The sequence below is a fragment of the Aethalodelphis obliquidens genome, unplaced genomic scaffold, assembly GCF_003676395.1.
Source record: "Aethalodelphis obliquidens isolate GAN/ISIS:26980383/991018 unplaced genomic scaffold, ASM367639v1 scaffold53, whole genome shotgun sequence".
NCBI lineage: Eukaryota > Metazoa > Chordata > Mammalia > Artiodactyla > Delphinidae > Aethalodelphis > Aethalodelphis obliquidens.
Window position 1 is genome coordinate 4,125,626 of NW_020837997.1, and position 25,082 is coordinate 4,150,707.

Here is a 25,082-nt window from a genome sequence, read left to right on the forward strand (position 1 = left end):
TTGAATTAGATACTTGTAACAAACAGGTACTAAAAATACCCACATGTTACACAGCATATAACACTATTCTAAAAAATTCCATCGGTCAAGTAAGTTGTCCAAAAGGAAATGAAGACATATCGAGAATGAAATTCTAGTAAAAATACTATATACAAACCTTCTGTGATGGGGCATAAGGGTTATTTGGAAGAGCATAATCTTAAAATTAAAGACTTAAAAATTCATGAGCTGGGGTCCACTTTCATGATGAAAGACTGATAAGTGCAATTCCACATTTACTAAGAAATCCCACTGGGGAGTGAATTCTCATATGCACAAGTGACAGGGCTGTGGATGAAATTATCTCCACATAGGGATTGTCTGCAGTGTGGGTTCTCATGTGTTTCCTGAAAGAATTACACAGATTATAATTTTGAAGTTTTAAATAGAAATTTCTCCTAGTGTGAGTACCCACGTGTTTCATAAAAAATGGAGGGATTGTTGGCTAAGGTTTCTCAACCTCAACAATACTGACATTTTGGGGCACATAATTTCTCTCTCTTGGGGGAAGCCTCCTGTCCACTGCAGGATATTTAACAGCATCCCCGATGTTTCCCAAAACATTCCAGTGGCACCTCCCCAGCTTTGACAACCAAAAATGTCTCCAGACATTGCCAAGTGTCTCCCAGGGAGCAGAGTTATCCCCAGTTGAGAACCACTGCTGTAGACCAAGGACTGGCAATTTTTTTCTGTAAAGGGCCAGACAGTATTTTAAACTTTGTTGGGCACACATGATCTCTAGCACATATTTTTCTTCTTAAAAATGCAACAAATATTCTCAGCTTGCCAGCTGTACAAAAACAGACAGCTGGCCATAGTTTGCCCACCCGTTACCGACTTTCCCATGTTCCTTATTTCATAGGTTTTTCTCTTCAGTGTGATTTCTCTCATGAGGAATACAGTGAGACCAGGAAAGGTCTGTCCAGTCTTGGAATTTACAGAGATCCTCCCTGGTGGGCTTACTCTTGTGCCAAGGAGGTACAAGGTGATGCTAAAGTCATTTTGACATTAAATATCAGACTAGGGTTTCTCCCCCTAAGTTCTTGTTTGTTGAGAGCTAAACGTACACTGACGGCTTCTTCACACCACAAACACGTTTTCTCAACTATCTTGAGTTCTCACACTATCTCCAAAGTGATGTGGAAAAACCCAAGTCTTTCCACAGTTATTACACAAATTGGATTTCTCCCAAGTTAACACATATTCTTTTGTGCCCAGTGAGATGAGTTCATCAAGGCTTCCTGCCTTCCTTACACCTGCCAGGTCTGCGCTCTCATGTTTCTCTTTAAAGAGATGTGTCACTGGAGCCTTTTCCACACTGACGATGTGAAGAGCTTCTCTCCCCGGTGTGTCTTCACGTGACTCCTGAGGGATGAGTGATCACTGAAGGCTTTCCCGCAGACCAGGCACTCGTAGGGCTTCTCCCCAGTGTGTATCCTCCGGTGCACATTAAGGTTCGAGCAGATGCTAAAGGCTTTCCCACAGTGATCACACTCATAAGGCTTCTCTCCTGTGTGACTCCTCATGTGTGTCTTAAGGGTCGACTGGTTTCTGAAGGCCCTCCCACACTGTCTGCATTCAACATGCTTCTTTACGAGATGAATGCTCATGTGCCTCCTCCGCGATAAATAATCACCAAAGACCTTACCGCAGGTGGCACACTCGTATCGCCTCTCTTGAGTGTGTATTTTTCTGTGCGCAGTTAGGTTGGAGCTTGCACTGAAGGCTTTCCCACAGAGATCGCACCCATATGGTTTCTCTCCAGTGTGGGAATTCATGTGTGTCTTAAGGATGGACTGGTTTCTGAAGGCTTTCCCACACTGTCTACATTCAACAGGTTTCTTTACAATGTGAATTCTCATGTGTTTTCTCCGTGAGAGGAGGTCCCCAAAGGATTTCCCGCACTCTTTACACTCGTATGTTTTCTCTACCATGTGGTTCTTCTTGTGCAAGTTAAAGTTGGACTTCCATCGGAAGGCTTTTCCACACTGTGTGCATTCGTAGGGTTTCTCTCCAGTGTGGTTCCTGACGTGCTCTTTGAGATGTGAGGGATGCTGGAAAGCTTTCCCACAGTCGTGACATTCGTAGGGTCTCTCTCCAGTGTGTGTTCTTCTGTGTGCAATGAGATGGCAGCTCCTGCCATATGCCTTCCCACATTCATCACACTTATAAGGTCTCTCCCCAGTGTGAACTCTCATGTGTATCTTCAGTGAGGAGAGGGTTCGGAATGCATTTCCACACTGACTGCAGTCAAAGGGCTTCTCTGTGAGGTGAGTTCTTGCATGACTCCTAAGAGCTGAGGGGTCATTGAAAGCTTTCCCACAGGCACTGCACTCATAGGGTTTCTCCCCAGTATGTATTCTCCTGTGCCGTGTAAGGGAAGCACTCGTGGTGAAGGCTTTTTGGCACTGATGACATTCATGCATTTTCCTCCCATTGTAAATGTTCACATGTTGGGTTACATGAGATCTGTTCTTGAAAGTCACCCCACAGTCCCGGCGGTGATAAGGCCTCTTGCTAGTGTGCCTTCCCATTTGCTGAGTAAGATGAGCACCCATGCTGAAGACGTCAAACAGGTTAGCATAGTCACTGGATTTCTCTCCAAGCCGACTGCTTTCCTGTTGATGAAGAGGGAGGGTTGACTCAGGCATTTCCCATATTCATTAAATTCCTTAGACTATCCCTACATAAACTGGCATAAATAGAAGCGCATCATTATGACTAATGATGTCATAATTTGCAGTGCAAAAGTACTGCTCCTGCCTCATTTGGACTCCATCAAAGAAAACAAGTGAATGCTATGCTCTGAGGCTCCATGTGTATAACTTTCACAATGATTTTTACGTATTCTTTGTTAACTGTTTAAAACTCAATTAAGCCCCAACATCTGAGACATAGTTATAGAAATATTTACTCACTGGAACTTTAAGTGAAGAGGTTTGGGGTCAGGTTTTAGGGTTTTCCCCAAATCGGTAATATTCAGTGTCTCTGACACTGTTTCCTCTTGGGGACCTGCCTGGTTTTGAACTGCTTTTCTAACTCAGGCTGCCCCTGTCCTCTCACAATATGGAAGATCCAGAATTATCCCAAGGAAATCTTACCATTGTCACACCATGAGATGTTTCCTTCCCAAAAATATCTTCCATAAGAATTGACCATTTGGTTTTAGATGGAGTCTCCCAATCTGAAACAAATTGGGAAAATATTAACTTGCTGGAGAAAGAAAATGGTGGGATGATGGTGACAAAAACAGAGGTGGCTTTCTTTGCAAATATTAACCCTAAAGAAGGAAAGGGAATATGAAAGGGGAGAACACACATGAGTAAAAATGACTGAAAAATCTGGTTATGTGAGATATTTGGCAATGACAAGGGTAGAAATTTAAGCTGACTCACTAAGAAGCACCTCTTCAAAGAATGACATTGATAATGACATTAAGAGTGAGATCAGGAATGTTGAGTAGGAAAGAATGGGACGAAGAACCCATTTGGACACATGTCGAATTTAAAGAAGAAGGGACATGGAGACCAAAAGAATTGTGAGAGGATGGAGGGACAGTGAAAGAGAAAGAGCATTTTCAGATTTCCCTGGGTGACGTTTCCTCATGGATCTCTGTCATCCCAATCACTGGAGAGAGCAGATTCTCAAAAGCACTTGTGTCTGCCTGGTGCTTACCGGGACAAGGGCCTTGGTGAAGTTCCTGCTCCTCTGTCCTCAGCTCCTCTTCTTGCTCCAAGTGGGAGATGAGGCTGGGTTTGCTCACCTGACACCCTACTCACGGGGAAAGACACATGTTGAGGGAGGATCGTGCAGAGGACAACCCCTTCCATTAGTCTGGGGTCAGTGTTTTGGTCTTCAGTGCTCTGAAGATGGACAAGTCTGACTTAGGAGCAGCAAAATGATGGTGCCACATTTCTAAGGAACACAGTGAAAGGCTTTCATAAAACACAAAACCACAAATACCCACACATTTTGCCCTTCAAAAGAATGAGGATTTTGTTTTTCTTTTTGGCCGTGGCGCATGGCTTGTAGGATCTTACTTCTCCGACCGGGGTTGAACCCGTGCCCTTGGCAGTGAAAGCTCAGAGTTCTAACCACTGGACTGCCAGGGTTGAGGACGTCTTAACTCAGAAAGCTATGCCCAAGCTCAGACACACTTGACAACCTCCAAGGGCAATACAATGGACAGGTCTCAATAGCCAAGGTACCATCAAGGCAGGCACCAGGTCGGCTTGTTCATAACTGTGTTCCGAATCCCCACACAGTTCCTGGGTCACAGCAAGTACTTACAACAAAAACATTTCATTCATGAATGAATAAATGAAGAAATGCTGCCAGCCTTACCCACTGAGGCAAGGTTGCTATAGTTCTCCAGCATCACATCTTTGTACAGTTTTCTCTGAGAAGAATCCAGCAAGGGCCACTCCTTCTCAGTGAAGTCCACGGCAACATCCTGGAAAGTCACTGATTTCTGTAACACCACACACATTTGGGGTCGGTGAGAACCCAGCCTGTATGTGTTCCAAGATGGCTGAGGCTAAAGATTACACAGGAGAGACTCTAAACACAGGATTTTCAATATGGGGATCTGGGGTCTAAACATTTACTCTAGAAGTCACTCAGATGTCTTCTCTTCCAATGAGAAATCTCATGAGATAATCTCATTGCTTCAAACGCAACTCTGACATGGGATCAAACCTACTTCCACTCCAAACCTGGCCTGAGAGCTTTGAGCTATACTATGAGAGAAACACCTGTTACATAAGTCATTTCCCCTAACATCCCTGATACCAGGACAGCCTCACCAACTTCTCCCGCTCTTCCTCTTGCACCCTGATCATGCATTGATCAGCCTGGATAAAGATCTAAAAGAATCCTAACATGTGATGTTGCGGGCATTCTAGGGAAGTGCCTCCTCCACCCTCAGGGGCCTTGAGATCTTGGTGTACCTGGGAACCAACATTGGTTGATGTATGAGGCTCCAGGCCATTGTATGCAAACAGCTCCACATCCTGGGGACAGGAATGGTCTTTTGAAGAAAGAGGAATTTCTGACTCATGGACATAGGCAGGCTCCTGGTTGGACATAGCTAGAGAAAAGAGGACCCATGAGGATTAAAGCCCACCTGACATTCGCAGATCAGGAAACAGTCTCACACTAACGATATGTGTGCAGTGCACATGCCCCAATCTCACATTCCCTCACACACTCACTCACACACACTGTTGTGCAACAAGCCAGAGAAGCCCTGCTCTACTCAAGGACAGGAAAAAGGGTGGTGGGCCTACACAGCCATAAAGATAATGATATATATTCTCAATTTATGGGTAAAGAAATAGAAGCTCTGAGATAGAGCTGTTACTTCATCCAGACTTATCAAAATAATAAATGGGATGCTGCAGGGTTACCAATGACCAGTATCCCTCCTTACACAGCAACTACAAACACTCCCTGCCTCACCCAAACTCACAAAGACCCTGAATCAGACACAGTCACCTGGGGAGCTCTCAAGACTTCACTCACTCCCACCCCCGTTCAGTTCATGTATCCTCCTCCACTTCTAACCTGGCAGCCCTCCCACTAGCTGTGCACATCCTCGCCCTCAGTGAAGGGGCAGGGGCCACTGGCCACTGAAGCTTGATTTCTGAGGGCATTCATCACCCGAAGAACTTACCACATGTGGGAGACAGACCAAGAGCTGCCATCCTCCGAGAATGATAGTAAATTTGCCTGAATGAAAGCAGGGCACTGGCACCAGAAAGCTACTCTCTCGCTCTCATGGGACTCTTGGAGCAGGCATCTGTAGTAAATGAGAAAAAGACTACTAGGTGTAGCCAAAGGCTTTCTGTCTCTCCCACTAACAGGACAATTCTGACTTTTGTTTTTCAGTGTTTCCTCTTTGGAGCAGCCTGTCTCAGCTTGGGCCTTAACCCTGCTTAGGTAAAACCTCCAGGCAATGTGGCAGAGGTCCCTGACCTACCTCAAGAAAGATTCAGATTCACTCTCTCAAGTAATTTGTCCCCAGTTACAATTCTGTTAAACTCTGTCACTCATTGAACACTTGGGCCCCAGACTTCTTCAACTTCAAGGCATAGTCCTCCTGGCTTAGGATGGCTCCAGCTTCTATGAGGACTGGTCCATCTGGACCATGTGTTCTGATCACCAATGCCTTTTGGCCCCCCACTCCACACCAACATACACACCTGTGGGCCACAGCCCAGGCCTTGCCATCACCAGAATCAGATTCACTTCACAAACAATGATTCAGAAATTTGCCCTCTGGACAAAACCTCCTACACAACATTCTTCTCACTTAAACTCTACCACTTAGAGGGGATTCCAGGCCACCCAGGCTTCTACCACCTTGCTCCCTAACAGCAAATTCTTCTTCACTGCCCCACCTATTCAGCTGAGAGATCCATCATGTTCCATCACTTCTACAAATTTTTGTCCAAATTCCTTTAATCCTTTACCTAGTATACCCTCAATGAGCAAAAGACCAGTCTGGGATGATTCCAACCATCTGTTTCCTCCCTGAAGGTACCTGGAAAGACCAGTCCGCACACACCCAGTCACACTAGCAGCTTTCAAAACAGTCACTAACCTTGAAGAAGCATCTATACTAAAGAAGCATAAGTGGTAACCCAATCTCCCCAAAACCATGTAAAAATCTCACCAGTTTTTCTAAACCCCAAACTGTCTTACATGACCCTTGCTTTCAGCAAATAATCTTGCATTTCATTTCACAGTAATCACAACAAAAAAAAAAACATAACTCAGCAAAGAACTGGAAAATGAAACTTAAAAAATACTTTCATTTATAATAGCATAAAACATATAAGGCACATAGGAATAAACAAATAAAAGCTGTGAGACCATGCTGGAAGAAATAAAAAACCTAAATAAGTGAGGAGCTATATCACTTTCATGGGCTGCAAGAGTCGATATTATTAAGGTATTCACTCTCCCCAAATTCATCTGCAGATACAACGCAGTCATCACCAAAATCTCAGCAGGTTATGTTCTAGACATTGACAAACCAAATCTAAAATGGGTACCAAAATGCAGAAGATCTAGAAGAGCCAGAACAATGTTAAGAAAGAAAAATAAACTTAGAAGATTCCTATTACTAACTTTACTACAGTAATGAAGAACTGTTGGAATAAGTATAGACAAAAAGGTCAATGGAACAAAACAAAAATAGACCTACATGTGCATAGTCAAATGATTTTCAATAAGGGAATAAAGAAATTCATTAGGGAAAGTGGTCTTTTTAATAAATAGTGCTGAGACAGCACCCTTCTATAGTTGATAGATGGGATGCTGCCCAATTCATAAATCGCCTAAGAAAGCCAATTAGATCTTCAAATTAGGAAAAAAACAAGGTGCTGCAAGAACTTAATGGACAAAAAGGAACTTTGACCTCCATTATCACTGCATACACAAAAATTTGAATTAAAAAAATCCTTTTTGAGATAACTCAGACACCAAAAAGTAAAATCCAGAGAACACTTTAACAACATTGAGTTACACAACATTTTAGACTAGACACAAATGAAACTAAACATTAAAAAAAATCAATAATTAAGACTTTACCAAAATTAAAAATTTTTAGTCATCAAATCACATTATTAAGAAAATAGGGGCTTCCCTGATGGCACAGTGGTTAAGAATCCGCCTGCCAATGCAGGGAACATGGGTTTTAGCCCTAGTCCAGGAAGATCCCACATGCTGCGGAGCAACTAAGCCCGTGTGCCACAACTACTGAGCCTGAGCTCTACAGCCCGCAAGCCACACTACTGAGTCCACGTGCCACAACTACTGAAGCCTACATACCTAGAGCCCATGCTCCGCAACAAGAGAAGCCATGACAATGAGAAGCCTGGGCACCACCGCCGCAACTAGAGAAAGCCCGCGCACAGCAACGAAGACCCAAAACAGCCAAAAATAAATAAATAAATAAGTTTATTTTTTTTAAAAAAGAAAGAAAATAAATAGGCAAGCCACAGATTGGGGAAAAAAGATATTTGTAGTACGTACACCTGACAAAGAATTCACATTCAGACTACATAAAGAACTCCTACAAAACAATAATAATAAAAAATTTAAAAAAACTCAACAAGGGCTACACTTAGACACTTCACAAAATTAAATGAGTGAGGAACAATAAGCATGACAAGTTACTCAAAATCATTAGTCATCAAATGGATGCAAATTAAAACTAATGGTATAACATTTTAACCCACCAGAGCAGCCAAAATTAAAAGACTATAAACACTAAATGGTGGCAAGGATACAGCATACCCAAAACTCTCACATACTAAAGGTGGGGGTGTGAAATGGTTCAATCACTTTGGAAAACAATGCGCCAGTTTCTTAAAAAGTATACCTATCATTTGACTCAGCAATTCCACTCCTAGATATTTACCCAAGAGAAAAATTTTAAAACATGTCCACAAAGATTCATATAAAAATGGTCATAGCAATCTGATTCTTAATAGCCCCAAAGTGTAAGCAATCTAAATATCCATCAACAAAAGAATGAATAAGCAAACTGTGGTATGTAGAGTGGAATACTACTCATCAACGAAAAGAAACTACTGAGACACACAACATGGATGAACTTCTATAATGCTGACCAACAGAAGCGAGACAAAAAAAAAGCTCTATAACTCCTATTACACAAATAGGTGAAATTTATTAAGGTCGATAGCAAAATGTGTTTATTTAAGTCAATAGAAGGAAAAAAGTTGGTCGCCTCCTTGCAGGAATATGATATGGTGGTAGAATGAGAAGCAAGAGGGAACTTTCTGGGGCAACTGAAATATTTTATTATTTTTTTCAGTTAGTGGCTATACAATGTACACCGTGTCAAAAAATTCATCAAACTGATCATCTGAGATATGTGCATTTTCTTGAACGTAAATTATACTCTACTTTAAAAAAGTTAAGTGGAGTCTTTCTTACTTTCATGTCTCTGGTTACACAAAAATTCCTCCCACAACTGACCTATGACTCCTATTACCAGTAAGATGTCTGCCCTCCCTCCCTTCTAAAGCCAACCTTTTCAGATCTGCCTCAGCTACACTTAGTCCTCCCTCCAGAGCAAAAGCTTATAAAGACAGTCCACACTATCTCCCTAATTCAGTGTACCTAATGTCAATTACCATCATCTCCATCTTCACAGAAAATACAATTACTCCTGTGTCCTGTGTCAGTGGAATCCAGTAAGTGCATTTCAGTCTTAGATCCTCAGCAAAATTTGGTGTCTATTTTCTTCGAGAATCATTCTCTTTCTAGGCTTCTATATAACTCTCTCCCTAGTTCTCTCTCTACTTCTCGATACTCTGTCAAGGTTTCTTCAGAAGGTCTCCTTCTACCATTAAAGGCTGGATTTGCTCAAGAATCAGCCCTTACCCTACTGCTCTTCATACTCTGTGCTTTGCCAAGGCTTCCCTTAATGTCCCTTAATTTTCATCTCTAACACTCAAGGTCCAATATGAATTCAAAATCATATTCTCACTGCCTACTAACAGCCACCAAAGAACATCTCATACAAAAGCCTGTTGAGCCTGTGTTTCTGGGCTCAACGAAGAGAATCAGTAGCCAGCCCTCTGGCCGCTCACAAGAGGGAGGTGAGGTATGGGAATGTATGTATGCATATAGCCGATTCACTTTGTTATACAGCAGAAACCAACACAACATTGTAAAGCAATTATACTCCAATAAAGATGAGGGGGAAAAAAGCGCTACAACTTAACTGCTCCATTCCATGGCTCTAATCACTTACAAACTAAAGAAAAATCCACACAACCTTCTTCACATTAAAAATTTAAGTTATTATTTTCATATGAAAAAACTTGGCTTTCTCTGTTAGCTGACTCTCTTTCTCCTACAAAACCTGTCACAATGTATTTTTATGTTTTTACTCCCTTGTTTTTATTTCCTTGTTTTATACTCTGTTTCCTAAACTATATAGTAAACTAGAAGAGTACACCACTGTACTCAGGTCCTAATCCACTACCCAATATTAAATAGAAAATGAAGGGGGGTGGGGGCAGAAAAGGTCAATGAATAGAGAACAGACTGGTGGTTGCCAAGGGGGAGGGGTTTGGGGGAAGGATAGAGTGGGAGTTTGGGGTTAGCAAATGTAACCTTTTATATACAGAATGGATAAACAACAAGGTTCCACTGTATAGCACAGAGAACTATATTCAATACCCTATGATAAACCATAATGGAAAAGAATGATAAAGTATATACATGTATAACTGAATCACTTTGCTGTACAGCAGTAATAAACACAAAATGATAAATTAATTATACTTCAATAATAAAATTAAGTAGATGTTTTAAAACTCTTGAAAAAAAAGTCAATGAATTCTACCTCTTACACCACATGTCTCCAAATCATTTAACTTTCTCCAATTCAACACCCAGCAATAGAGTCTGGATCATATATGCTGGACCATAAAAAAGTCTCAAATTTAAAAAGACAGCAAATGTACTAGATTTGAAATTAATAACAGTAAGATATCTAGAAAATACTCAAATATTTGGAAGTTAAAGACAAATAATTTTATGTAGAGGATGAAACAAAGGAAATTTAATAAATATTTTATACTACATGAAAATACAACAAATAAAAACTTGTGAAATGAGGTTAAAATCATTCTCAGAATGCAATGTATACAGTTAAATGTCTACATTAAAAAGTGGACAAGCTCAGTGAAAATCAATGAACTACACTTACGAAAAAAAGAAAATTAAAGTTTTCCAGAATAAGCCATAAATTAGGCCAAACACAATTCTCAACCAATTTTAAGACAAATAATAGCAAAATATATTCTCCAACCACAATGGAATGAACCTAAAAAACAATGATAGAGGGAAAACTGGAAAATTTACAAATACATGGAAATGAAACAACACATTCTCACACAACCAACAGGACAAAGAAGAAATCACTGGGGAAATTAGAAAAAACTTTCAGACAAATGAAAACGGAAATGTAACACAGCAAAATTGATGGGATGCAATGAAAGCAGTACTCAGAGGAAAATTTATAGCAGTTAATACCTACATTAAAGAAGATCTCAAACAACCTAACTTTACACCTTAAGCCGTAAGATAAGCACAAACTAAACCTAAAGGCAGCAAAAGAATTAGAACAGAGATAAATGAAATGGAGAGCAGAAAAACTAGAATCAACAAAAGTTGGTTCTTTGAAAAGATCAACAAGATAACTAAAATCGGAAGTAAAAATGGGGACATTGCTACCAACCTTACAGAAATTAAAAAGACTCTAAAAGGGTGTTCCCTAGTGGCCTAGTGGTTAGGACGCCAGGCTTTCACTGCCAGGGCCGGGTTCAATCCCTGGTCATCGAACATCCTGCAAGCCGTGAGGCATGGCCCAAAAAAAAAAAATCCACATTATAGAAATAGAAAAGGTATTTTAAAAAATAAAAATAAAGAATACCATGAACAACTGTACACCGACAAATTAGGTAATCTAGATAAAATGGACAAATTCCCAGAAACATACACTTTTCCAAAATGGACTAGAGAAGAAATAGAAAATCAACAGACCCATAACAAATAAACAGGTGCAATCAGTCATCAAATTCTCCCAACAAGGAGAAGTCCAGGACCAGATGACTTCACTGGTGAATTGTACCGAACACTTAAAAGAAGAATTAACACCAATCCTATTCAAACTTTTCCAAAAATAGAAGAGGTAACATTTTTCTAACAAAATCCTTACGGCCAGCATTACCCTGATACCAAAACCAAGACAATCTCAAACACCTCTGGACTCCTAAAGAGACCAAGCTACCTGTATACATGTTAAGCCTGGGGTGGTGTTTAGACTCTATGTCGCTGATAGGTGGTCTGGTTCTCAGTCAATGTCACATTATTCTCTATGAGACTCAAAGAAGTGAACAAAGCAGGTAGCTTTTATACCTTTCAGACAAGGAAACAATAAATTTGTGAAGAACTGACATGACAAAGTTTGGGCCTGAGGTAGTAAATTGGTAAAGAAGTAATAAATTTTGTTTATACAGCCTTCTCAGCCCTGAACTTCATATTTATCTCTGGAGATAAGGATGTCTCTTTGCCTTCTGGTACAGGGAAGGTGCCTTAGGTGCCTTTCACACGGGAGATTTATTTCCTACTTTCAGGGTAGCAAAAAAGGGTCAGAGTGTCCTTCTCACGCCAACTGTTTTCTTATGTAACTTTAATTCAAAATAATCAATATGCCAAAGTGGCATATTTTGGGGCATCTTGCCCTGACCTCCATCACTGCTAATCCATATGTCATAGTTACCCCAGTCATTTATTGTTTGGCTGAATTAATCCTTTAGCAGTTTTGTTTTTTCATATAGGTGATTATCAAATCTCATCTGAATTTATGCTGATTTGTTATACATATCAGCAATTTCTGACATACAGCAAAGTGATTCAGTTATACATTTGCCAAGCATAGTACCTCGCACGTAGAAATTACTTTTAAAATACTGAATGAAGAAAAGGATATATGAATAGTAAAATCAAGTTCAAATGATAAAAGTTAAAAAAAAATCACATTACTTTAGTATCTTCCGGTATCTAGGACAACGTGTCACTCATCAGTTTTGTCAAAAATATTGGATATTCTCGAATATTTTCTTTTGCAGATGAAATTTAGAATCAGCTGTACTATTTGTATAATGTATTTTCATTTTCATTAATGTTTTGATATTTTAAGGTCTTCATTTTCTAAGTGTTTCTAAATAGGCACATCAATTTATTGAAATGATCTTACGTTAAAATGTTTAGAATATTTCCAATTTTTCACAAGTAGAAAAACAACACTTGGAAGAAATATTTGCAGCTAAATTTTTGCAGTTTTTTTCAAGTTTTTCCTTAGAACGAATTTCTAGATAGTGAAATGTTTAGTCAACATTTATGACTAAACATTTAGTAAGTGTTGCCAAAATGTTCCAAAAACTGCTTTATCTGCAGTCTCTTTAGCTACACATATTTATCATACATTAGAAAAAAAACACTTGTCTGCCAAGGTGATGAATTATGTTCTTTTCAAATTAAAAACTGAGTAGGGATGTAAAATACTGTAGAACACAATTTTATAGCTTGTCAACTGGAAAATAAGGAGCAAGCTGTTTAATTCCTTGAGTTGTAATTAAATGTTACCAAGCACCAGTCTTACCTATTTTCTAGAAATGTGAACAAACCAGATGTAATAAAACATAAATAGAAAAATGTAATACTCTTGGGAACAACTTATGAAACTGGGTGAAGTAATAATAATAAAAGTAGTTGCATTTCTCTTTGAAAGGTTTACAAAGAGAGTGAACAGCACTGCACTGGTGGGAGCCCAGGTCCCACCTCATGTTAAGCACGATCCAGTGTTGGGTTTACCTGAACCCCACAGAAAACCAATCAGATGGGCCTTATAGCACCATCAGAGGTGCGCAAACAGGCTCATAGAGTTTAAGTAACTGCCAGAAAATTGCATAGCAGGTGGCAGGGGTGAGACCTGGGCCCTTATTTCTTTAACTGCAAAGCCTGAGTTCATTCCTCCGTTTGGAGGTGGCAGTGGCGGCATGGTTTTATTTGATAAGTACCACCTGTGTGAGAACAGTGAGGGTTCTCAGAGATTCAAGAATACTACATCAGCTGATGTAGTAGATTCTCAACAAATATTAGCTCCCTTCTCTTTCCCCTTTTGCAGTGAGGAAATACACAAATGTTAACCATCTTTCATTCATTTCTAGATACCATGGTACCTGTCTCCAAATGAGATCAGGTGCTGCCACCTTCTGGGTATAAAGAGGTATTGCAAGCCTTCTGAGGTCGAACTTGGAACAAACCTTTGCCTTTCTCAAGTAGAGGATTTGGGTTCCAACATCAGATTACTAAGGAGAGACTCGATAAGTTAAAAAAAGAGGTTCAGAGTCACTGAAAAACAAGGTCTCCACCCTCACCTCCCACTTATTCCTCTATTCTCAATTTACGAATTTCTGCTCAAGTTTCTGTCCCCCAACTTTTCTTGCCAACATCAATACCAATGCTACAAATAACAACATAAGCATGCTTACTATGTACAAAGTATCTCCTGAGTCTTTCCAGGGACTCTCATTTAATACTCACAAGTTCCCCAGGAGGTAAGCAGTATCCTGAGGAAAAAGTGGGGCATGTACTGAAGGGTTAGGTCATGTGACGAAGGTCAAACAGGGGCTAATGAACCTGATTCCAGAGCCACACATGTCCCCTCTCAAGGTGACCTCTGCATGTGAACCCCCTGACACCAAATCAGGAAACAGCTTTATCCTGATTCTTGTCTTGATCTCAATACATGATTCTGCCCACTACCAACCTCCCCTCTCTCCCTCTTCCCGGGGAACCTCTGCTCTTGGCCACTGTGCATCATATCCCAAAGTTGTCCTCCTCCATCTCTCCCATCTCAATGGCAATGCTCTTTTTGAGACTCCTGCTCGTGGTCCTTCCTCCTTTGCCAGGATCCCTAAGGGCCAGGGTTCTCCTGAGCCTTCCTCTCCCTCATCCCACACATGTTCACACTCTGAAATCCCTCCTCCCTTGGGTACTGACATACAGGTTCTGATTACACATCCATGAAGGTTGTTGTCTGTCTGTCCTTGAGACCTCAGGTGACCCCACCGTGCTGCAAGCCCAGCTTTCTTGCCCATGGGGGCTCCATTCAAGAATGGGCTCATGGACTTCTCTGGTGGCACACTGGTTAAGAATCCACCTGCCAATGCAGGGGACATGGGTTCGAGGCCTGGTCTGGGAAGATCCCACATGCCGCGGAGCAACTAAGCCCATGCGCCACAACTACTGAGCCTGCGCTCTAGAGCCCACAAACCACAATTACTGAGCCCGAGCACCTAGAGCCCGTGCTCCGCAACAAGAGAAGCCACGGCAACGAGAAGCAAGCACACCACAACAAGGAGTAGCCCCCGCTCGCTGCAACTAGAGAAAGCCTGCATGCACAGCAATGAAGACACAACGCAGCCATAAATAAATAAATAAATAAATTTATTTTTTAAAAAAGAATGGGGGCTTCCCTGGTGGCGCAGTGGTTGAGAGTCCGCCTGCCGATGCAGGCGACACGGGTTCATGCCCCGGTCCGGGAAGATCCCACATGCTGAGGAGCGGCTGGGCCCGTGAGCCATGGCCGCTGATCCTGCGTGTCCGGAGCCTGTGCTCCGCAACGGGAGAGGCCACAACAGTGAAAGGCCCACGTACCGCAAAAAAAAAAGAATGGGTTCACTAAACTTGTTTTCTCATCTGGAAACTGGAGGTTATAACACTGGATTATGGGACTGTATGTGCTCAATAAATGTTCACTCTAAAACACTATTATTTTTATCATAAAACAAAATGGCCGTTGGCGATTTAAACTGTAAACTGTTAATTTACAGTGGATGCCACTCTCCACTACTTGGTACTTGCCCCAGGCAGCATGAGCCAGAGAAATGGGTAGATGAGCGCTACGTGAACATTTCCCCTGCAATATCTAATAAGACCTCAAGGTAAACACCTAACACTGAGCTCCTGCCAGCCTCCCCATCTCAATGGCAACTCCATGCTTCCAGGAGCTCCAGGCAAAAAGCCTTGAAGTCATCCCGGATTCTCCTTTTTCACACTTTAGATCCAAATCACCAGCAAATCCCACGGGCTTTACCTTGAAAGCTTACCCAAAATCTGGCCACTCCTCACAACCTACTCTTAATACTGCCTTGGTGCAAGGCACCACCTGTCTCCTAGATCATTCCAATAGCTTCCTAAAGTATCCCTGTTTCTGTCCTTTAGTTTATATGGCAAGTAGAACTTTGCCAGTAAAATGTAGGTCACATCACTCTGTTGCTCAAAACCTGCTGGCGTCCCATCTCACTCAGCCAAAGCCCTACATTCCTGCTGCCTCATCCACAACCCCTCCTGGCTCCCGGCCCCTGTGGCCCTGCTCACACTATCCTCCTCACTGGGCCTTATGCCTGTGCTAGACGTGTTCCCGCCTTGGGATCTTTGCACTTGCTGTTCTCTACACGGAAATGTGCTTCTCCACATTCAAGTGTACCTGCTCCCTCTCCTGCTTCGGATCTTTAATCAACTTTAAGTGTCTCGACATGGCATTTACTGGCCACTCCAGTCAAAATGCAAACCTCTGCTTGTCTATCCCTAAACCCCACTCCTTCTTCTATTTTTCTTCAAAGCACTAACCTCCACTTAATATACCGTGTTAAGTCAGGGTAGGCTCTATTTTACTGCAAAAACAGACTTCAAATCTCAATGACTCGATGAAACGGAAGTTTATGTCTGGCTCATGTTACTTGTTCAACCTGGGCTGGTGGTGAAACTTTACCAGTTACCCGGGGGCATGCCTCTTGTATCTGAGCCAACTGAAACCCGTGGTCATTCTGGCCATGGATGATTAGAAGGGTGTGCCTAGAGAACTGTGCACCTTGACACACACGCTCTGGCCCTGAAGTGCTCATAGCTCATTGCCCAGAACTAGTCACATGCCCCTGCTAGTTCCAGGGATCCTGGGAAGTGTAGGACAGCACACAGAATACCTAGTAAGCATTACTGTCTCTACCACACATACTATGTATTTTACTTGTTTAGTTTTCTTCCCTTATGCCCAGCCAGACAATAAGCTCCAGGCAGATAGATTTTCCACTTCTTTGTTTCTTTCACTGTTGAGGTGTCTGGAACAGTTACCTCAGACGACAAACAGGATAATAGTGAGCAAAAGAATGAATGGATGACAAATAAGCTGATCTACATTTCTCTTCATATTGAGAAGGCCCTCCCGAACCTGGGGGTCTTGGGAAGATCACAAAGGAGGGGGTCTATGGATCTTGGTGTATGTGTGGGGGGGGCTCCCCTTCAGGTCCTAGGAGATGTATGTTGACCCAGCTGCTAGGACACAGCCATAAAGCTTAGCTACACCTTGGCTCCTGAACTGCCCACAATGTGGGGCAAGGTAAACAAAACGGTTCAAGCCTGGATAGAGAGTGCACTCACATCAATTTCAAACCTGGGGGATATTTTCAAAGTCTCATGGTAATGCAAACTAGAGGCCAGAGCAAGGTTCTGGAGTGTTTCTCATCTGAGCAATTATACCACTTGTTGAGCTACACTCAGTGACCCTGAATACAGATGCAACAGGACTACCTCAGCATCTAAGTGACTGGAAGTGGAGCAGGGGAGTCTAGGAACAGTTATGGGATCTATTAAAGAAGTTTTGACTCCTGTTTCTACACAATACATGAAACAAAACCACGATGATCAGACTGATATCAGCACAGATAAATGCGATGGAGAGAGAATTTTCAAAGAGGTACTGAGATTGTTTAATTTCTCTTTTAATTTCCTTTATAACACAGTGAAAACAGTTCCCTTTTTCTATTTCAATACATCTTAGCCCATTCTCATTGGGATCTGTTTTTCTCTGTGCCAGGATCAGCACTAGGGTGAGGTAAGACAGGTTGCTGGAGTACAAAATTCAAACAGGTGCTTTCAGCATCATACAAGTGCAGGGTTAATGCCTCCGCCCACATACCTCACCCTAATCTCACCCCTGCTCCCCACAATTACAGAAGATCTGCCTCCTACATCAGTTTTTTGGTCCAAAACACATTTTACCCTTTAAAATTGTTCTATTGTGACTTCTCCTTTTGTGGCCATAATTCTTCCAATATTTGATTCAAAATCCCCACATTCAATTTTATAATACTGCCCCAAGATATTCAGAATTTGCAGATGTAAATACTAAAGATAGAATGATTCTTTTGTTACTTTTATGGAGTGATATTTCTGCCTCTGCTAGAACTGTTTCTAACAGTGTTACTCTTGTACACATAGACAAAGTAACAATAGTAGTGAGAACACTGCATGCCACTTTTCTCATTCCAGAAATGTGTTACATTTGTAAATTAATATCTCTATGTACTTCACTATCTGTAAGCTTTCAACCAGATGAAATGTACCAGGGGTAAAAGGGCAGGTTAACAGGCAATCTAGGTATACTGATTAAACCTTCCACTCAAAACTATTTTAAGTGCAACACAAAATACAGACAGAGGGCTTCCCTGGTGGTGCAGTGGTTAAGAATCCGCCTGCCAATGCAGCGGACACGGGTTCGAGCCCCAGTCCGGGAAGATCCCACATGCCGCCGAGCAACTAAGCCTGTGCGCCACAACTACTGAGCCTGCAGTCTAGAGCCCACGAGCCACAACTACTGAGCCCACGTTCCACAACTACTGAAGCCTTGCGCCTAGAGCCCGTGCTCCGCAACAAGAGAAGCCACCTCAATGAGAAGCCTGCGCACCGCAACGAAGAGTAGCCTCCGCTCACCGCAACTAGAGAAAGCCCGGGTGCAGCAATGAAGACCCAACACAGCCAAAAAATAAATTTAATTAATTAATTATTTTAAAAAGACAGATATCTTTCAAAATCATTCACAAGCTGGCGATAAATACTCAGAAATTTAAAAATGTGTAATTTCTAAAACGACAATTACAATTGCTGAAATAAAGGTAAAATGGCAGGGACTAGGTAAACAGTTTTATCAGATTACACACAGTCCCCAAAAAATTGTTTTCTAGAGTATCACACAAAATGCGGTTTCCCCCAGCCAGCTGCATAAACATCATCTAGAGAGCTTTAATAATTCTGATGCCCAGTTCATATCCAAGTCCAACTGAATAAGACTCTTTGGAGTAGACTGATGAATCTGTTTTAACAAGCATTATAGGTGACTTCTATGCAGGCTTAAATTTAAAAACCACTTCTAGAGAATAAACATGAGGGCACACAGATAAAACGATGATAAGTATAAAGAGCCATGGGGGACAGACGGAAAAGGGCTGAACTGATTCTAAATAGAATTCCAAAGGGAGAGAGAAGGAGCACAGGCAGTTATTGCAAAATATAGTAGCTGTGGATTTCTCATTTCAAAAAGCAGATATAAAGAGACTGAAGATAAAAACAGATCACAGATACAACATTGAACCAGAGAAACAGCAATGGCAAAAAGAATATTTTAACAGCAGCCAGGGGAAAAAGCATAGGTTACCTTTAAAGCAATGATTCCCAAACTTCAAGATGCATCTGAATCACCTGGAGGGCTTGTTAAAACACACTGAAGGGCTTCCCTGGTGGCGCAGTGGTTGAGAGTCCGCCTGCCGATGCAAGGGACACGGGTTCGTGCTCCGGTCTGGGAAGATCCCACATGCCGCGGAGCGGCTAGGCCCGTGAGCCATGGCCCCTGAGCCTGCGCGTCCGGAGCCTGTGCTCCGCAACGGGAGAGGCCACAACAGTGAGAGGCCCGTGTACAGCAAAAACAAACAAACAAAAAAACACTGAAAACATATTTTATAAAAACAAACCAAAAAACTCACATTGCTAAGCCGCATCCCCAGTTTCTGATTCATCAGAAACTGGGGATGCAAGAATATGCATTTCTAATAAGTTCCCAGGTGATGCTGATGTTGTACGTCTGAAGAGTACACTTTAAGAATCACTGCTTTAAAGAAATAAACATTAGCCTGACACCTGACTCCTCGCCAGCAACAATGGAAGCCAGAAGATAATGGAACATCTTCATGGCTCTGGAATAAAATATACAGTCCTTTAGCAACCAAAATGCCTACTAAGATGGCAAAATAATGGTATATTTGGGCTTGCCATTCAGAGAAAAGAGAAATTCTAAAATACGTTATTTTAGAGAGAAATAAAAAATCAAGGAACCAAAGTAAAGAGTGTTAAGAACTTATATCGAAGAGTCCAAGAATCAAAGTAAGCATACAAAATGGAAAATGTGTGGGTAAAATGAAACTAAAAATGACTGTATACAATGATAATCTCTTCTGAGGTTTAAAAATAGATAGAATTAAAATGCATGATCACAAAACCATGTAAATCAGGAGAGTGATAACATATCAAAAATCTAGGGACTTCCCTGGTGGCACAGTAGTTAAGAATATGCCTGCCAATTCAGGGGACATGGGTTCGAGCCCTGGCCCGGGAAGATCCCACATACTGCAGAGCAACTAAGCCTGTGTGCCACAACTACAGAGCCTGTGCTCTAGAGCCTGTGAGCCACAACTACTGAGCCCACGTGCCACAACTACTGAAACATGTGCACCTAGAGCCCATGCTCTGCAACAAGAGAAGCTACTGCAATGAGAAGCCCACGCACTGCAACGAAGACCGAACGCAGCCATGAATAAATAATTAAAAACATCTAAATTTCATGAACGAGCATGAATAAGAATACTCCAAAATAACCACTAAAATAATAGACATAAATAAATTCAATATGCATATAAACATGTAGATAAATTCAAAATATGCAGAGAAAAATGTGGAATGAAAAAAGTACTCAAATCAAAGGAAGCTAGAGGAAAGAAAAAAGGATGTTAAGGGACAAAATGCTTCAACTAAAATATGTATATTCTCAAAATGGAGTAAAAACAATCCAGTTATATGTTGTTTACAAGAGAAAAGATATAGCAAGAATGGAAATTTTAAAAAGATATACAAGGCAAATACTTTTTAAAAAAAACCTGGTTTAAATATATTAATATCAGAATGAACTAAGGCAAAAAGGCTAATAGAGAAAACTGAGGAATTACAAAAAGAGGTACAATCCAAGAAAAAGCTATATATATTTCATAATATAGCCTCAAAAATATATCCGTGGGGCTTCCCTGGTGGCGCAGTGGTTGAGAGTCCACCTGCCGATGCAGGGGACACGGGTTCGTGCCCTGGTACAGGAAGATCCCACATGCCGCAGAGCGGCTAGGCCCATAAGCCATGGCCGCTGAGCCAGCATGTCCGGAGCCTGTGCTCCGCAACGAGAGAGGCCACGACAGTGAGAGGCCCACATAACGCAAAAACAAAAACAAAAACAAAAAAAAAATATATCCGTGGTAGGACTTCCCTGGTGGTGCAGTGGTTAAGAATCCGCCTGCCAATGCAGAAGACACGGGTTCAAGCCCTGGTCTGGGAAGATCCCACGTGCTGCGGAGCAACTAAGCCTGTGTGCCACAACTACTGAGCCTGCACTCTAGATCCCGCGAGCCACAGCTACTGAAGCCCGCACGCCTAGGGCCCATGCTCCTCAACAAGAGAAACCACCTCAATGAGAAGCCCGCGCACCACAACAAAGAGTAGCCCCACCCACCCCACCCCCGCTCACTGCAACTAGAGAAAGCCCGCGTGCAGCAAGGAAGACCCAACGCAGCCAAAGTTAAATAAATAAATTTATTAAAAAATATATATATATCAGGGGTGGGGGGCAGAACTCTAAGAAGATGGACAAAGCCACTACCAGAGCTCTCAATAATATGTTCAAGCAGACAATTCAATAACTATATGCAGATTGCACAACATGAAACAGTATTTCCTAACTATAAACTCCAACCACACATGGGGCACAATGTGTGTCTCAGAAAATGTCATCAATCTCTGACTATAGTGCAAGCAAGTTAGCAAACAAAACCAAAAGATAACCCGAAAAACGTCACAGAAATGGAAATTAAAAGGCCTAAATAATTCACATGCCAAAGAAGTCATAATATTTGATAATATTTAGAACTGAAGTAAAATAAAATACTACCACTGTAATCCTTTCGGATGTGCAGGTTCCAATGTAAGAAACTGTAAAGAAACATGCCAAAAAGGTAAAAGGAAGACAATTATAAAGAACAGAAAGTTATGAAATAGAAAACATATACATTATAAAGTGGTTCTTCATGAAAAACAAAATTGACAGAATTGTGGCAGGATGTATTTTTTTTAGAAAAAGAATATATAAATACAAGAATGAAAACCTAGAAAACACTACACTTGCAGCAGCATTAAAAATATAATAAAAGCACATTACTAACAACTTTGACTATACAGTTTAGCCTTAGATGGAATGAATAAATTCCTAAAGAAATTTTACTTACCATAATGAAATAGAGAACTTGGATGCCCTATGACTCTTATAGAACTGAAACAACAGCTTTAAAATTTTCCACAAAGAAAATTCAGACCCCAATGGTTTTTCCTGGTAAAACTCCCTTTTTTTTTTTTTTTAAACTCCCTTTTAAGGAACAAGTTATTCTACTCTTAGGCAAAATATTCCAGAGTTTAGAAAAAAAAAAGGGAACACTCCCACCCCACTTTATGAGGCTGAAATAAACCTGAAACAGAAAAGGAAAATTACAAGCCAATTTCACTCAAACATAGATGCAAATCATAAAAAGATAAAAAATAAAAAATAAATACTAGCAACCAGAAACCAAAAATGATAAAATAGTACATATCCTTTCCAATTTAGTTATTTTACCAAAGCAAATTTAATGTAACATTAGAAAATCAATTGGTTTAACTCACATTATCAGGTAAATGAGAAAGTCTTAGTTTTCACTTATTCATTCAAAGCACAAACAGAACTAGAACCTATCACAGACCTATCATAGTTTTCAAAGGGTGATTGAAATCCATCAACATATCAAAGAAGTTGCTGGGGGGGGGAAATCACTTGTTAAAAGCTTACAGCTGTCCATGACAAAACCTCTTAAATTAGGAAATAGGAGACTTCTTTTACCTAATAAACGCTTTCCAAAAAAAAAAAGCCTCCAGCAAACTTTCAAGTTAACTTCCCTTAAAGTCAGAAAGAAAACAGCAATGCTTCAAGATTGCTATCCAACTCCATTCAATGCTACTCAAAGTCCTCAGCCTGTCTAGCAAAGAAAGTAAATGTTAAAAAATGTGTGTGATGCAAAAGGAAAGTATACACTTTCCTAGGAATAAATCTAACAACAACAACAACAAACCAAACCCTTAAATCGTTTTTGCTGATCCTCATAAAACTTTATTGAAAGGCATTATACAAGATATAACTGGGACTTCCCTGGTGGCACAGTGGTCAAGAATCTGCCTGTCAATGCAGGGGACACAGGTTCGAGCCCTGGTCTGGAAAGATCCCACATGCCGTGGAGCAACTAAGCCCGCGAGCCACAACTACTGAGCCCGCGTGCCACAACTACTGAAGCCCGCTGGCCTAGAGCCCGAGCTCCACAACAAGAGAAGCCACCACATCGAGAAGCTCGTGCACCACAATGAAGAGTAGCCCCCACTCGCAGCAACTAGAGAAAGCCCGCACGCAGCAACAAAGACCCAGCGCAGCCAAAAATAAATTTATTTAAAAAAAGATATAACTAATTAATTGTAAAATTCAATGGCATAATGATGCCAATATTCTCAAAATCCATATATATATTCAACACAACTTGAAAACGAAACCCCGGTAGGTGGAACTTCATAAACTGACTAAAATTTGAGTCACAAAATACCTGAAAAAGAATGGGTAGGTAGGTGCATGTAATCTTCTACAAGATATTTGGAAATATCTAAATTAAAATGGGTACTTCCATCAATATGGAAAGAGGGTGTCTCTGAAAATACTTTAGTGTAAGTCCACCTACAAGTAATTACCAAAATTAGTAAATACATTTTTGAGAAAACATATAAGCAGTAAAATCCAGGAAGAAAATCATGGGGAAAGAGAAAGACGCAGTTTAGGAGAATACAGGTTTCCGAGGTTTCAAATACTTATTTTTCTTGGCCTGGTTTGCAGATTCACTTTATTTTTCTTTTAATTTTCTGTGTTTTCATATTTTTGTGGGACATATATGTCCTATATTCTGATAAAAGAATTATTTGAAGGGAAAAAATAAACAGGAAGTACCAAATAAGGTGGTAAAGATCAACGCAAGATATCAGTAATCACAATAAATATTAATGGACTAATTCTCAAATTAAACAACAATGTTGAAGTGCATTTTAAAATCTAGTTATAAGCTATTTACACGGGAGTCAATTAAAGTAAATAAAGATAAATAACTGAAAAGTTTAAGTGTAAAAATTATTCAAGATAAATGGTAACAGAAAGAAAACCAGTGCGCTCCTATTAATGTTAGACAAAGCTGACCACAAAGCAAAAGGTAGGTAGTTTATCCTTGCGGTCTCCAATTCCTCACATACACACACACACACACACACACACACACACACACACACACACACACACCCCCCCCCCCCCCCCAAAAAATAATGTCCTGAATTCACTTCCGCCGGGCTTTTCTGTCCCCATCCCAAGATATCAGTTTTTTGGGACCAGATCACCAGTGCCTCCCCCTTGTCGCTAAATACAGTGGTCCTAAACTCCATCACTAGCGTTTCATACCGCTTATCACAGTATCTAAAACACACTCTTCCTGGCTGCCTGGCTTCCCGGTCCCAGGTCCCTGTCCCCCGATACCCCTCCCTGCCTTATGGCCTCTCTTGTCCTCAGGAAAGCGGGGAGTAAAGGGTTAAGTGAGGAAAGCGGGTCTTACATCACGGAGGGTAGAATCACGGGGAGCACAGGTCACGGAAGCTGCTGCCGAAGGGACGAGAAATTCATTGAAAGGTCCGGTCTGCCGCGGGGACCAACAGCTCGGAAGTAGCCGCGGTGGACCGCTCCTCTGCCCATGTGTACAGCAGCAATCGCCTCCGGAGAGTAATGGCTTCCGCTTCACTTCCGCCTTCTAAGTGTCGCGGGACTTCATAACCGGCCTCTAACCAGGAAGCACAGACAGAAAGGATTCTGGGAAATGTAGTTCTGGAGTTTAGACGGGCATGGCGGGGGTACCTCGGTGGAAACTGCGGATGGCGCTAATTTCCCCCCAAATTCTAATTGTTCAAGTGCCTCGGGACTCAGTTCTCAGGCCTCTTTTCGTCTTATAATCCCTGTGGTAGCACTGAATCTTACCTCTTTAAGTACTGTGTATACACTCAAGAGTCAAAATTCCATCCCACACCTCTGCCCTGAATGCCAGACAGAATGATATATTCTCTCTCCGCTTGGGTTGTTTAGAGACACATTTAAAGTCCACAAATCAAACTCCTGACTCCACCTTATCAACTTCAAATAATAGCAACCCCATCTTTCCACATGTCCATTGTAAACCTTGGCA

At 41.3% G+C, this 25,082-nt stretch overlaps 1 protein-coding gene across 4 annotated transcripts; it reads right to left on the reverse strand.

Moving 5' to 3' along the window:
- Positions 1–703: 703 nt before the first annotated feature.
- On the reverse strand, positions 704–24,609 carry ZNF317 (zinc finger protein 317). 4 transcript variants are annotated; one of them, XM_027084849.1, is made up of 7 exons: positions 24,462–24,609; positions 5,714–5,839; positions 4,989–5,128; positions 4,384–4,492; positions 3,715–3,810; positions 3,141–3,223; positions 704–2,657 (listed from the first exon to the last, which is right to left on the reverse strand). In XM_027084849.1, the coding sequence occupies exons 2-7, from the start codon at positions 5,742–5,744 to the stop codon at positions 1,338–1,340; spliced, it is 1,779 nt and encodes a 592-aa protein (XP_026940650.1). In that variant the 5' UTR covers positions 5,745–5,839; positions 24,462–24,609; the 3' UTR covers positions 704–1,337. The 4 variants fall into 4 exon arrangements, with proteins under 4 accessions (XP_026940650.1, XP_026940649.1, XP_026940647.1 ...); XM_027084848.1 differs by having other exon boundaries at positions 4,384–4,510; XM_027084846.1 differs by having other exon boundaries at positions 4,384–4,576.
- Between the last annotated feature and the right edge of the window lie 473 nt (positions 24,610–25,082).